Raw genomic sequence first — 15895 nt, 5'->3', positions numbered from 1 at the left:
GTGACAAAGTTACAGTTGGGGGCATCCGTGTGCTGTGGACACATTTCTTGTTAGTACTATCTTCACAAATCTTTTATCAGATCATTTGTTTTAATTATATCTTGACTGAATTATCAAAAAGGGTTTCGTTCCTTGGAAATATGGCGGGGCAGTTTTCCTTATATGGATACAGATAAATTTTGTAATATTACATTTGGATAAGTTTGCCATTTTGGGGGCATTTGTTGCCTGAATTTACAACTTGTATCCCTTGAGGAAAATTTTTGACAAATAAATTTTTAATAAAAGAAACTCAGTAAGTCTTGCGTTATTTAGCAATTTTCAGCGCTCATAACTACCGGTATTTTTGACTAAATAAGAGTGTGCCTCTGGCACTAACAAGACATTTGGCTTAATCCACATAAATATATTATAATTTCTAGTCTCTCAGATAAATAGTACATAAATACAACTAGAAATGTTATAATTAAAATGCATTTTAATCTTATACATTTGTTTTACAAGCATGAACACAAGTATGATAATGAAACTCAATGTGGAAAATGTATATGCAAATAGGTAACCATGTGATTTTCCATTGTGGTTCAGTGTACTGCATAGAACTGTAATAGAATACTGTAATAGAACTGTAAGTAAGAGTAAATTGGCCAATATACAACTAAAAATAATTCCTCAACTGGATACTGATAATGATGCCTTTTATTGTTGGCCAGTTTTACCACTTCAAGAAGATGCTCCGTGACGCAGGCAAGTCCAGTCTTCTACCTCTACACGTTACAAGGTCAGACTTTGGGCAGCTGCTACCAAAATATGAGGTGGCCCTGAAGAAACTAGAAGAGATGTTGGAGGTAAATAGTGTATCTATTATATAAAAATGCCATGTTGGAAAAGACCAGCCTGGGCCTTTACCAAGTCTAGTCAAGGCAGACCCTTTTAACTCTAAAGTCATGCAAGGTTTTGTGGTCGTATAAGAACAAAATTTAATGAGCAGGTAGGTCTGAACTCGCGCTTGCTGCAAATTACATAAAACTCATTTTTAAGTGACACTGATAGTGATACATTAGACATTCTTAAATATGATTATATATGTATGTCAAATGAAAGATTTTTGTAATTAACTTATACCACTTTAAATAATTATTGTGGAGCTAATAACATTCAAATGAAATTTTAGTGAACAATCAAAAAAATGTAGCTTTACAGAATTGATGACTGTTTAAATTGATCCATTTATGTTTCAGGTTGAAAAACAAAAACGAACACCAAAAGCCAAGACTTTCAAGAAAAATGATCAGAACAAGCCTTCAAATGCTGTTGTGGTCTAAGTCATTGGATGGACTCTTAATTATGTGATTTGTTTGTTAGGGATTTTCAATAAAATGTGTAAAATAAAAAAGCGGTTGTTATTTCTTAAATGTGTGCTTAGATTTTAAAGACATTACATTGACAAATAATTCTATTGGCATAACGCATGGAGATGAAAAGATTTGGATTGACAACTGGTGAAATTAATGATAGTATAATAAAAAAAAATTGTTTTTTTAGCAATCTTAATCTTTAATATCCTTATGCGTAAGCATCAAGGGCATACATTACTATTTGAACTCTCTGAACAGTAACTGTTGTTAATTGCTTCGTAAAATGTCATTTTTGTTGATACCATATCTGCGCCGTCGTGTGTCATAAAGTGTGCTGTTTGCTCAATTTTGATGAGTTTAGGTAACCATGTTGGCAATACCGAGGTCAGTTCAAATATTGATTAGGTTGAGCCTCAATCTTGGCCACAACTTAAAAAACAACAACCTTGTTACCACTTTAGAAGTAACGTGAAACAATCTAGATAATATATTACCAGAATGTTTATCTTCATAGTTTATCTTCACACTATCTAGGTCAAGTTTGATTCTAGGTCATGTGTCTCAAAAGCTATGTCACCTGGTCAACTCTGAGACTTTCCGTGTTGCAAATCTCAAAGCCAAAGTTTAAGCTTACCTGAGCACAGGGCTAAGGAGCTCAGTTAACGTTCAGGGTCGAGTATCATGCGAAGCGCAATTTCAACTGTATACCATTACCACAATTTACCGTAATACCTCTTGAGTTTTCCAACACTGTAATTTTTTTGATATCCCCGTTTTAGCCAAATTGTTTCTGCGTGTGTGTGTGTGATTCTAAATTTTTGGACTTTAATGACTGTCTTTTCAAAAAGTTTATTTTATATTACTATTTTACCAGAATTTCTCCCTTTTTCACCAATTTGATGACTCTTTGATCATGATCAATAAACATTAAATAATAAGGGAGATAACGAACATCCCTGACGAAGACCACATGTATTTTCAAACCAGTCAGTGTAATGACCATTGATTCTTACACACGATGATACATTTTTTTAATAAAGACATTAGAGCCTTAAAGGGATCTTTTCACGCTTTGGTAAATTGACAAAATTGAAAAAAGTTGATTCAGATTCGTAAGTTTTCGTTTTAGTTATGATATTTGTGAGGAAACAGTAATACTGAACATTAACCATGCTCTAATATAGCCATTATTTGCATCTTTTGACGATTTTAAAACCTAAAAATTATAAAGCGTTGCAACGCGAAACGATTGAATAATTTGGAGAGTTCTGTTTTTGTCGTTAAATTTTGTGAAACTACGAAGATTGCTTTTATAAGGTATAAAATACGTCATGAATGTGTACTCGGCGGAATAGCTCAGTAGGCTAAAGCGTTTTTACTTCAGGACTCTGGCAGGACTCCAGGGGTCACTGGTTCGAAACCTGCTCCGGGCAATGTTCTTTTCCTTTTTTTAATTTTTTTCTTGATTTTTTACTGGAGCTTTTACGATCCAATGTTTACATTTATCAATATAAAGCATTTAATGAATAAGTTAAAAAAATGCCAAAATCTGTGAAAAGGCCCCTTTAAACATGCTACCTCCAATGCCTTTATCTACTAGTTTTTTCCATAATAGACTACGATTAATGAAATCATACGCTTTGCTAAGGTCGATAAAGGCACAAAAGTTAGACTGCCTAAGCTTTTTGCTAGTTTCAATTACATTTGTCAAAGTTGAGATATGGTCAACTGTATTTCTATGTTTACGGAAACCATTCTGTTCATCTGCTAAGACATTATTATTCTCAGCCCATACTGATAATCTATTGTTTAATACCGAACAATAAAGCTTATACATGCTAACTGATAGTGCAATACCTCTGTAAGATAATGGATCACGTTGATCAACATTATTTGACTTCGGAATGGGATTTATTATTACTTTACCCCAGTCAGTAGGTATAGTACCAGTAGTGAAACAAACTTTAAAAAGAATATGTAAAAATGACACTGAGCAAGTATTTCTAAATATATCTACAGGTATAGAATCCATACCACATGCATACATGACTGTGTATTGTAGCTTGAATATTTGATACGCACGTCATGCTATCTCTTATCAGTGGATTATCTATTACCCATACGGCGTTTATGGCGATTACATGCGGAAGTTGGTACCTAGTGCTTTTTTAAAGTAGGGAATATTGATACACGATGTTTCTGGTGATTTATACGGCCTGAAAACAGGAATTTAGAGAGTGAATTTGAAAAAAATCAGAGGGTCCTTTTTTAAATCGCCAATTTTATGAAAATCTTATTGTTGATCGCCAACCAGGAATGTAATCGCCAAATGCGATTTTGGCAATCGGTAACGCTAACGTTATGATATCTGTCTTTAAAATGCAAATGGTTACGGTTTTGTTGAAAAACGTGGCAGACATAATAGGAGACTGTTTTTACTTACTTGGCTGAAGTAACATCTGTTCATCTTAAAACTTTCATTGTAGTCAACATACTATACGAAGAATAACTGGCCTTCTACCGGACATCTACTCATTAATATTAAAATCGGCCAACTAAGATACCTCTTGCTCGTCTAATCTTTATTTTTTTTGCCATAACGTGTGTTTCACTCAAGAGACTTGGTCCAGATCAAATCTTGGTAATACGGGATTAAAAACAACTTTATCCGATGCATCATTTAAAACTCCGGTGAATTCCGAGTGGCTTTGTTGCCTTCTTTTATTGAGTTGAGTTGTAACAGTAATGTTTGGCCGTCAAAAGGGAAGCTTGCGATTGACTTGCATTTTAACTAAATGTGGAGTCTGATCATTGAATTAACTGTATTGACCATTTCGCATTTGCTTCTATCCAAGTCCAGCCGTTTTATCCAAACTTCATTAAAAATTACAAAGATGCCATATTACCCGACCCATTTTTACTTATCAACCAAATTGTGGCAACACTTTAAACGAATGGTTATCAATAAATAAAAAAATATGCTATCGCAGGTTCCGCTCTCCAAATGAAGCGGATTTAATGCGAAAGGGGCCGCTAGTAATTTTAATTAACCGTTATGTTAAATTTTATGCAGATAGACGTAATACCGCGGCATTATTCACACTTTTTTTTTTAATACGCGTTCTTGTCACATTCTGGCAGATGGGTTTAACCACGACAAACATTGCGGACATTCTTTCGGTCCGACATCATCTACCATAACATTTCAGACGAATAGCCATACCTACTTGGATGGATATGACAGTTCGCTAAAGGTCTTTAGTTTTTTTATTTACAATACTGACCGACTTTTAGAACACCTCGAAGCTTGACACGTCTGTTTCTTTTCTGCAGATCAAAAGTAAAACGTTCGGCAACTACACAATAAGTTCGGTGACGACAATGTTATTGTGTTCAAAGTAATGGCCAACCGCTTTTTAGCACGGAAGGAAATGGTTATCACATTCATGTCGACTAACGCAACGATGGACATGGTTATCACGTTTATGGAGACTAACGCACCAATGGACATGGTTATCACATTTATGTTGACTAACGCACCGATGAACATGGTAATCACGTTTATGTAGACCTAACGCACCGATGTACATGGTAAACACGCGTATGTAGACTAACGCTTCAATGGTCATTGCTATCACGTTGATGGAGACTAACGCACCAATGGACATGGTTATCACATTTATGTAGACTAACGCACCGATGGACATGGTTACCGGTACAATATTGTTTTTAGAATTACTCTCGTTACGTCAATTAGCCACGTTAAAGTAATCAAACTTCTTAACATCCTTGAGTTAATCGTTTCCTCACATTTATGCTAATTAAGAAGTTTGAAGTGTCAGCCTTGTAAATCTTATCCCCAACATGGAACATAAATTACCTTCTTAACATTTTTGTGTGCTCATAAACCGAAACTGCTTTTGAAAAAGGAAGTTTTAATCCACCAATCAAGAGAAAGGCACTAGATAAAATAATCACATACTTAGAAGGATTTGTTATAAAACACCTACACACAATCGAAGCAGACTATATTTCGGCTAAGCGTCTTAGTATGAGTTGTTTTAAAAGCGGTTATATACTAAAGTTAATGTCAATTATATTTTAATAAGAGCGTGGACATATCCAAGGTCTTGAAAACATTCTAAGAAATATTACAGAAGTGCTGGACAACAACATTTAAACTTTTGATAAAAAGTTAGTATTTATGTCGAAATAGGAGTCGTGTTGTCTCAAAACTATGCCGAATGTATTTGTTCTGTTTATTTGTACATAAAAAAACTACCAAGAACATAACATTCTTAAATGTATATTTATTATTATTTCAAATTTATTGTTATTTTTAAGTCAAATTTATGACACATAATTCCATTAAGCTATATGCATACTAGTATTGCTTCATCAGTTTGGACATTATGTATGCCTGTAGAAGGATGTGAAGATACTTTTCCGTCACCAATGACATCACCATGGGGAGCACTCCTTCGAGACAGAACGGTGAGTTGAATATGATTTGCAATAATTGCATTATTTGTTTTTGGTGTCATATGTTATAAACTATAATTTGAATTAAAGACATTCTTTTATCGATAACACGGCTTTTTTAATGTGACTTTAGACGGATGTAGGGCCATTCTCCTTAATTGCCTGTCCTTGGAACAAAACAAATTCCATCAGGTATTCCAGTAATGTTATCACGAAGATGGGCATAAACACATATTTTGATTAACATTCATTCGTTGAAAGTCATCTAATTTGCTTTGTGTTTTTACAGAAACATTAATTGTTTTCCTTTTTAATATAAAGCATGAGTGTTTTATATGTTCTTACTTGATAGCAGCATTTATATTTTACACCTCTTTGACTTCAAACGTATCGTACGCTAAAAAGTTCACCATAGCAAATATAAAACAGGATACGATCTTGAAATATCAGATGGTGGATGCGTCCCTTGCATTCGATAGTAGAATCTCTTGCTTTGATCCGCATACATATAATTCGCTTTAATTATTTTTCATATGTGTTATTTATTATATTATTATTATAATAATATACTTGATACTTAAACGTGTGTGTATGGCTGTGTATCCATAACATTTCTAACTTGATTTTCATTTCAGTTTGTTTAAGCAGTAGTTATATATTACAATAATTACTTAAACGCTAGTCGTTTGTTGTGTTGAGTTGGAACTTTCGCCGTTTTCTACCTGATTTCAATCATATAACAGTGGTTTACAAAGTTACAATTATCCTGGGTAAGCTAGTTTACCAGTATACAGTGGATATATACTTAACCCATTTATGCCTAGCGTCTAGAAAAAGGACTTGGCACAGTATACAGTGGATATTTACTTAACCCATTTATGCCTAGCGTCTTGAAAAAGGACTTGGCAAACAGCATGATGCGGCGTCTCATCAGGGTCTGCGCTGTTTGCTTAAAGGAATTTCTGTAAGAAATATTCTAAATATAAAAATGATTATACTAGACATCCCTAATTTTGGAAATAAATGAATCCAATTTAGAATGATGGGAGAGTCAACTAGGCATACATGGGTTAAACGAACAGCTGACCACTTCTCTACTTGAATAAGTGATAGCGAGAGTTTACCAAAGCCCAAAATTAAGTGTCCCGATACTGGATCGATTCCGCAATCCTCGGGTTGGTATTCCGGTACTCTAGTAATCGAACTAGCTGGCCCTGTTAACCGCGTCTCCATATTAAAGTGTGATGGTTGTGACCAAGTATGGATTGTGGAACGGGTTTATCGGTAGAGTGCCAATGCAAATACTTGAAACATATTATAAACACTGCTATCTATCTTGGGATAAATCGAAAACTAGCTTACATTGATTACATCACATTCTCAATCTAACCGCCACAAAGACACTTGAGTAATGTATTTGAGTTATAATCAATTTGTTGTTAATTCCCAAATTGATTTATTGAAGTCAGATATTAACATTCGAATCTCGACGATATTTTATTTTCTATATAAACCGATATTCATCTTCCTGATTGATAACAAATCCATTTGTTCTAGTCATTGCAATACGATTTCAATGAAGACAGCAAACACATAAGCACTATGATTGCCTGGTCGCAATACCGACATTTGTGCCACATATGCACAAATATAATGTCAATGCATGCAAGAAACATTCTTATGTTTTATGCATAATATACTTTGAAAGATTTTTATTTCAAAATTGTATTTTGAGAACGTTCTGATTGTTCTCTTGTGGAACACGTCATGAAGAAGCGCAGAATAAGCGCTTAAAGCTTCGCCAGAAAGGTAACTCATTCGTTCTGCCAGCGATCATCTGATGCATTCGTTCATATTAAAAAATATATTTTATTTACACAAGACTGAATTTATAACATTAGAAAGCATAATGCAACGGATTATTAATGGTTTTTGTCCCCTACCGATGGAGGGGACTTATGGATTGCGCTCTGTCTGTCACACTTTTCTGGTTCCTGCGATAACTTAAACAATTCTTCATATTTTTTCATGAAACTTGAAATACGGACATTTCATTTCATTTTGTTCCTACGTTAAGAATTCTGGTTGCTATGGCAACAACAAAAAATTCTGAAAATGGTGGAGTTTCACTGGTAGGGGACCATATTGCTTGGCAATCTCTTGTTTAAATAGTCATTTAGCAAATAGACACAAGACACAAAGGCATACTGCATATAATATATGAATGTGCATATAAATAACTATTTTTATGTTTAACTTATTTTGTTTTGTATTATTTGTTAAAGTTATTTGCTCTTGCATGCTTACTCAAATGCGACGCAATGACGCTTTTGTATACTTCAGATAATAATTAGAACTCAATACATTATATGTGAAGACTTGTTTTAAGTTATATGAGTACAGAGCTTAATGGTGATATGATAAGAATACAACAGCATTCTTTTTTCAATTGCCTAATTTCCCAATTGCCTTATACCAATTAATTTCCTGTCTTAATTAAATCATGCCAACTATGATCTAAATGTAGTATTACACAAAATGTAATAGTATAACATTAATAACATAAAAAATAATGACAATCACTACAATCGATATCAGTAATCAATCCGTACAAACAACCTTAAATGGATAGTCATAATAACGACGATTTGCGATTAATTGTTGAATAAATTATTGATAATAGGAGAGATACTCGAGTTATGAATAATTGAACTAAATTATTTTAAACGAGTGAATGATTTATCTTAATATTTAAAGAGGGTTCTTCTTTGTAATTCTTGCAAGGTTGGAATGTCATATTTATGCACATTCTTCTATTGTCTGCACATAAATGTATACATTAAAGCTTTTTTTCGATCGGGAAGCATTTAAATGTACAACTAACGTTCGCTTCCTTTACAGAAATAAATGATTCGCGATGACACCACTTCAAAACAAGGGAACTAATTTGTGGAAGGTTTACACAGTGAAACGTCTTATCGCTTTTATTATCTGTAAATGCTTTGCAGCAAATGTTTTCGCCCTGGGTAAGAAACTAGCGTCTCGATTCTTTAGCCTACTTGCCATATACTTATGTATGTAACGACGAATGTTGAGACATTTATTCTGCTGTAAGTCAAATTGTTTCTTTTACTCAGTACTCGTGATTTTTATATTAAGTTAAAACTGAAAATGCTGAATTCCACCAAATATTGTTGTTTCGCTTAGATCAAAATTATTTATTTAATTTAAAATGCAGTCATTGACGAAATGTTGAAGGGGCCATTTAACAGATTTTGGCATGTATTGAAGCATGTCATTAAAGGCTTTATATTGATAAATTAAAATATTTGACCTAACAATCTCCAGTAAAAAAACAAGAATACAATTTAAAAAAGGGAAAAAAAGTAACCCTCAACAGGGCTCGAACCACTGACCCCTGGGCTAAAAAGTCCTCCGCCTAGACAACTCGACAATCCATGCTCATGCTTACAGCGGATGTATTTTTTACCTATATAAGCAATCCTCGTAGTTTCCCAAAATATAACTACAACAACAGAACTTTCTAAATAAATCAATCGTTTCGCGTCGCACGACGCTTTATAATTTTCATGTTTTCAAATCGTCAAAAGATACACATTATGGATATTTAAGAGCATGGAAAATAATCAATACTACTATTTCCTCAAAAATATCATATCTAAAACGAAAATTTGCGTATCTCAAACAACTTTTTATAATTTTGTCAATTTACCAAAACGTTGAATAACACATTCATTTTAGTTGAGGTTTGGTGTGTTGTCTTCTTTGTTTACTATGGTAGGTCATGTTTCTTTATACATAAACATATACTCATTATAGACGAAATTACAATATATTGATTCAGTAATACTTTTTATTTTTAAGACTTTGCTATATTACCGATTAATTTCAATGAATGATAACAGTAAAATAGTTACCAGACCTTCTAATCGTATTTCAGTGTGTGTAATGATGCAGTGTTGTATGTATCCCTACCAAATATTGAGTAATGTGTTTCATTGACGGACGCTTTGTAAGCAAAGAAATGGCACAGTTGCAAAAATAAACTTAAGGAATAACCGCATGATTTTTGTCACACTAGCATTTCCTTCGTGCTGTAAATTAAAAACCACACGCCGTCATACATTTTCTCTCCGGATGATACAGCTTAAGTTTCGCTTTATTAATCTTGAAACTGTTCTACCATTTAGCTTCATTGGAATTAAATACGTCCAGAGGACTTAGTCGCATAGCATTTAAAGAATCTCGATATTCGAAAGAACAGAACGACCCTGAAGCACATACGGAATGGAAGAATAACACAGTGATTTCAACGGAATGTCTCTCCGTAGAGTAAGACTAAGTATTTATGTAATGATGCTTAACATTTTGATTGATTTCATGCTTCATAAAACCATTAACGATTAGTAATTCCCATTCAATATTTGAATATTTCTGCTGGCTGTTACTTTTTAAATGAAGAACCATGTTATTTGTCGTTGAAAGTACTGTTCCTATTTATATAATCCACGCTATGAGAAAACCGAACTTATTCATTTGTATAAAGTGTCGTTCCAAACAATCCTGTCCGCATAGGGAAATCAGTGACGATACTTTCCGCCTGGACAAGATTTTCTCTTAGAAATGATTCAGTAAAAGCGAGGGTCGTCCTGATAAGACTGTGCGGACTGCACAGGCTAGTCTCTACCTACAATTTACGCACTGGTATCAAGCCCCATTTTCACAGAGCGCGGCTTTAATGTATTTACTACGCTTTGGTTTTCCTCTAACAGAAATTTTGTTTTCAGCGGCCCCGACAAAGCTGTCCACATCACCGTTGATCGCGGTTCGGTGGTCCGTATTGGACTCACAACCGCGGATCCGACGAGAGACGAAAACTTTCTGCAGGTAAATCACGAAATCTATTCTAGGCTAGCAATAAAACGTTTTAAGTTTACATTTCCATTATTTAATAGTTGTTGGGAAGACTTATTTGTGTTTTGAACACTATTATACACATTCGAGGGCGATGGATACGTAATATGTAAATGGTTCAATTATTGTGTTGTAATTTCAGATGAAGATCTTCGAAACAGAGGAGGGCACCGGCAACTTACCTGAGACTTACCACTTGTACACAAATCAAGACTTTCACTTGCTGTATTTTCAAAACAGCGATGATAATGTGAATGAATACGAATGCGTCTCGGAAACTGTGAACACATGGTTGTACGTCATCACCGTATACGGATTGCCGAACGCATCTGTGTATCAAGGTAAATACGTTAACCATAGGGTTGCATTATGCTTCCTTTCTCTTGTTTGATGTTTACTTCAGTGCCCAATCATTTTACTAAAATAAACCTTAAACTGCCGTTACAGGTTTGCTCGAAGCAGGAGTTGAAAGCATAAACATGCAAAGACTTAAGAGCACTGAACAAGCACTGCTGCTAGATACTTGTGAAGCCAGGTTTGTTTCCATTTGTAATGTCGTATGTTTTCTTGATTGTACATAGACGCCTTCTGTGTTATAAAAAAGATTTTAATCGACTTATCGCAGCTTCGAAAATGCGGAAATTTCATATAAATGTCACATTTATACAGTAACACTGTAGCATATTTTGGTTATTTTTTTTACACGTTTAAAGCAAAGTAATTCATGTTTTTGAATGTGCACAACCCAAAAAGAAAATAACGTTTAAGGGAAAATGTAACGATAGTCAACCTTGCTATAGAGTATTTTAAATAAAGTTATGTGTATATTTTTGAAATATCTTTATTATTACAATTTCGTTGAATGGCTTGACACTACCAGTGTTCTGACCAAATTCATATTGAATCCCCATATAAATTTAACTACCCGCCATCATGGTCTATACTTGCTTAATGTTAATTTTGTGATTCTTAATTCACCATATATGCAGACATCCAATAAGGATTGGCACTAAATACCACATCCGCTGGAAAATGGGGTTAGAACACGAAAGGTTTGCTGGAAAGATTCCTGAATACGGTGTAATGAGACTCTGCGTTGTGCATTCATCCGGAGGTATGAGCAAGACATTTACCTGTCTAGGATATTCTCATTCGAAGCATACTTGCTGTAATTCAATTTGTAACCATGCTTTGAGCTTTATACCTCAGTCACAATAGACACCGATCACCGTCCGATCAGCGGCCGACGTATTTTTCCGCTCATCGGGCTGGCGACCGGCCGATGATCTCACGGAAAGCGGGCCATTTTGTACCATCGGCGCCAGCCCAATGAGCGGAAAAAACGTCGGACGCTGATCGGACGGTGATCGGTGTCTATTTGTGACTGAGGTTTTAAACTGTGTCACTCATCGGACGGCGGACGGCTCCGACGTGTCCAGTCTTCCCGATGCCTGGAGATCGGACACATCGGCCGGCGACCGGACTATTTGTGACTGATGCATTATATCGAATGAGGCTCTATTTATGTGATAAACATTGTACTAATAGCTGCTCAAACTGAATATTTCCCTTTCTTTTTTAACAAAGATTTTTTTTAACAATTTCTTAGGTACATGTACGTAGAATCTTGTTTTGTTTATTCGTCTTTTGTTGGTATATTTTGAATAGAACCAATGTCTTTGACCACTTAGGTATATGCTAGTGTTCATGTTATAACACATGATTTTGTTTGAATGTGTACAACTTTGAAGTCTTAGGTACGCATATAACTTCAGCTTCAATGTTTCCTGAGAAATTATGCGTATATATAATTTCAATCTTAATAGGTGTTTGTAAAATTTATCACTGATCACTGGTACCATACCGTGTGATTTGTACAATACCGACGTATGTGATGCTTAGTATATTTATATTTGACACACGATACACAACGAGTGATATATTTAAAACAGTAATTTATGTGACACGCACATTTAAACATGCACATATGATGCCATGACTTTTCATAATCCCAATCGATTCAACTTAAACCATCTGACCTTTAAGACATAACATAATTGGCACGTGATACACCATCACATTAATGTTTATGTAGGGCTTTAAACAATCCTTTAAAATGACAAACTAAAAACATTGTATTTGTATAAATAAATTTTACTTTATATTATTTAAAAAAAAACAGCGACACTATGGGACAGGACAAGTGCCGTCTTCGACAGATGCTTCAACGGTGTTATAGCAATAAAGTTCGATTTGGCAGGCTCTGTGAAACACAACCTTCTTGTAAGGTCCAATTGTTCAAAGCTTACAGAGGCCGTAAGTTTTCCGAAAGACGGCTCTATGCATTTACATGTAGCATTCAGCAGCGGCCAGATCGAAATATATCCAATGGCAGGAGGGGCATATATCAAACAAAGTAATCACAGGATTATTCGGATGCCATACAATACGGAATTTATACATTGCGGTTACATTGAATACTATATAACATTTCAATGAATACATGTTTCGTAGCTATCAATTCGGAAAAATGCCTGTTTTCATTAACGATTTTGTGTTACTTTTAAGGCCATGGTTCACTGATATACATGGAACTGAGAGTGGTACCACAAGATGAAGTTTTCCTTAAACACAGCATTTCAGCTCAAACAGAAGCCGACATTATAGAAATTGTGTTTGGCCCACATCCATTGAAATGTGTCGTGGAATTTCGATCTTTCATAAGCAATTTTTATTTAGGTGTGTAATAAAACGTTTAAGTCCTGCAATATTCAATTGTCTCCACCAAAAAAATTATGATTTCTTATTTTTGTTTCATTTGTTGTTTGCTGGTAATCATATGTTAAATATTTTTAGTTTTTGTCAGAACAGGCCACATTGATTTATTATATTTAACTTCAGAAAGCAGTGCTATGTACAATTAATAAAATTATATTAAATATATCGCATATCGTGTTCTTAATTGTTCATACCATCGGTTCAATTTATTGGGAGAGGACTTTCCTCTTTTTGAGAGTTTCTTATACCAGAATGCGCTCTGATTACTTTTTCTATTTTAATTCGCAGAAGCTTTGAAAGTTTCCCTTTGCGCGAGAGCCAAGCGTATACGTGAAACCAATCAAGTTCAGGTGTTTACTACAAGTGTACTGACAAGTGATGACTTAAACGACTACTTCACCCGAGAGCAGGTTGGAGGTGGCAGATGCAGGATTGAACCGCCGCTTAAGAATGAGGAAGACAACTCAGTGATTTGGGTTGTTAGTTTTACGGATTTTAATGGTTTGTGTGTTATTAATTTATGAATATAATTTTGTTCCGTTGTGAACAATTATTTACTGTAAAAAAGCACACATGTACCATTATGTTGCTTTTCATTAATTTCATATCGTATATATCGTATGGATATTACTTTTTTAAATACCGATTGAGTTTTTGAATAAGATTGCGATTGTATCGATATTTTATCATATTTTTCAAAGTTGCCAGAGGAATATGTCTTCGCAGAACCCATTTGATCAACACAACAGAAGCGCGTGTGTTACCATATTATAAAAAGTTAGGTATTGCGGCAAAATCTCCCGAGGGCTGTTACGGACGATTACCGGTCGTAAAGGACGAATATGTCACAGTTGTCATCGATGACTTGGATAAATTCAAGTATTTTTATTTTTAATCAACCGATTGAATGTTAGTTTTACTGAATTTTAAAGGGGACGTCCAACAGATGGTAAATTGACAAAATTAAAAAAAGTTGTTTCATATTCGCAAATATCTATTATATGCATCTTTTGATGATTTGAAAACCGGAAAATTATAAAGCGTCGTGCGACGCGAAACGATTGAATAATTTGGAAAGTTCTGTTGTTGTCGTTTTATTTTGGGATACTACGAGGATTGCTTATAAAGGTAAATAATACATCAGCTCTAATCATGAGCATGGATGGTCGAGTGGTCTTGGCGGGAGACTATTTACTCCAGGACTTCAGAGGTCAGTGGCTCGAGCCCTGTTGAGGGTTACTCTTTTTCCTTTTTTAAAATTGTATTCTTGTGTTTTTTTTACTGGAGATTTTTAGTTCAAATGTTTAAATTTATCAATTTAAAGCATTTAATGACAAGCTTCAATGCATGCCAAAATCTGTTGGACGGCCCCTTTAATAAGTATAACCCACTATAGTAAGTTATATAATGTCGTATAAATAAATGATTGTCATAAATAATAGGTAACTTTTCCTGATAATATTCAATTCAATAAAAAGTAAAAAGTGACATTGTTCATTAATCGTGTTCGTAACAAAATTAAAAGGTTATGAAGTGATCTATGATTATAACAAATGACTGCCGTATTGTCTTTAAAGAGTTCCTTATATTTACATTCAGACAATCTATTTGACTGAAGAAAAGTTATATTTTTGTCAGAGATACTTTTCAGTGGAATTCTAGTTAATTATTTTATTATTCTCGTCGTCGGCTATACTGTTTTGTATGTACACTGCTAACACTATATAAATATATTTATATCTGGTCATGGCATACGAAACAGATGCTGCTGAAATACGAATCACACTGAAATGACAACACGCATTCGGATAAAATACAATGCAGAGCAAATTATGGAAGTGCATTCAAATTGTCAATATATAACATTTTTGTTTTGTACTTGTTGTTTAAATTTAATTTTAATGCTTATTGTACCTTTTGATAATTTTAGTGTACATTTAGTCGCATTCAAATGTCCCCTTATATATTGGTTCATATGCCTTTTTGTAGATTTGTAAGTAGTAACGACCAACGAAAACATCTCGAAGAACACTTAAGCAAAGAACACAGAGTCACACTCTCCTGGCCAGAAGAAATTGAGTTTCCAAGTGGTGATCATCAAGTGAACAGACTTGAAATCAGGATAAGTTATACATATTCAACATTTAGTGAAAGCAATAATTGGAAAGCTCGAATACAAAAAGCAGTAGTGGCTTACTTTACCAATGAAATAACAAAAGAAGTAATCACATTTCAGCCTACGCAGTGGAAATTAGCAACTGCAATGATACAAAGTGCAGAATATTCAAAAAGCGAGTTATATGTATCAATACTAGAAGTCGATCGCCAACTAGTTTTTGTTG

At 34.4% G+C, this 15895-nt stretch overlaps 2 protein-coding genes across 4 annotated transcripts in view; both read left to right on the top strand.

Annotated features, from left to right (window-relative positions):
* The window catches only part of LOC127869676 (ATP-dependent RNA helicase DDX51-like), a 33761-nt gene extending 32217 nt beyond the window's left edge, over nt 1-1544 (top strand). Inside the window, exons 13-14 of the mRNA XM_052412337.1 lie at nt 714-848; nt 1242-1544. Coding sequence (XP_052268297.1) covers nt 714-848; nt 1242-1325 — 219 coding nt within the window. The 3' untranslated portion in view covers nt 1326-1544. The remainder of the gene's footprint in view (nt 1-713; nt 849-1241) is intronic.
* Nucleotides 1545-5375: 3831 nt separating this feature from the next.
* The window catches only part of LOC127869574 (protein mono-ADP-ribosyltransferase PARP14-like), a 28730-nt gene continuing 18210 nt past the window's right edge, over nt 5376-15895 (top strand). For 2 of the 3 annotated variants that reach the window (XM_052412246.1, XM_052412232.1), the window contains exons 1-12: nt 5376-5552; nt 5785-5852; nt 10052-10193; nt 10649-10748; nt 10918-11116; nt 11223-11310; nt 11765-11889; nt 12958-13191; nt 13344-13514; nt 13842-14054; nt 14255-14432; nt 15543-15895. The exon at nt 15543-15895 is cut by the window's right edge and continues 1164 nt beyond it. In XM_052412246.1, the coding sequence (XP_052268206.1) occupies nt 5825-5852; nt 10052-10193; nt 10649-10748; nt 10918-11116; nt 11223-11310; nt 11765-11889; nt 12958-13191; nt 13344-13514; nt 13842-14054; nt 14255-14432; nt 15543-15895 (1831 nt within the window). In that variant the 5' untranslated portion in view covers nt 5376-5552; nt 5785-5824. Of the gene's footprint in view, nt 5853-10051; nt 10194-10648; nt 10749-10917; nt 11117-11222; nt 11311-11764; nt 11890-12957; nt 13192-13343; nt 13515-13841; nt 14055-14254; nt 14433-15542 lie in introns of all 3 variants that reach the window. The other variant, XM_052412239.1, reaches the window with a different exon arrangement.

The sequence above is a fragment of the Dreissena polymorpha genome, chromosome 1 (genome assembly GCF_020536995.1).
Source record: "Dreissena polymorpha isolate Duluth1 chromosome 1, UMN_Dpol_1.0, whole genome shotgun sequence".
Classification (NCBI taxonomy): domain Eukaryota; kingdom Metazoa; phylum Mollusca; class Bivalvia; order Myida; family Dreissenidae; genus Dreissena; species Dreissena polymorpha.
This window is presented reverse-complemented; position numbering and strand designations above follow the sequence as displayed.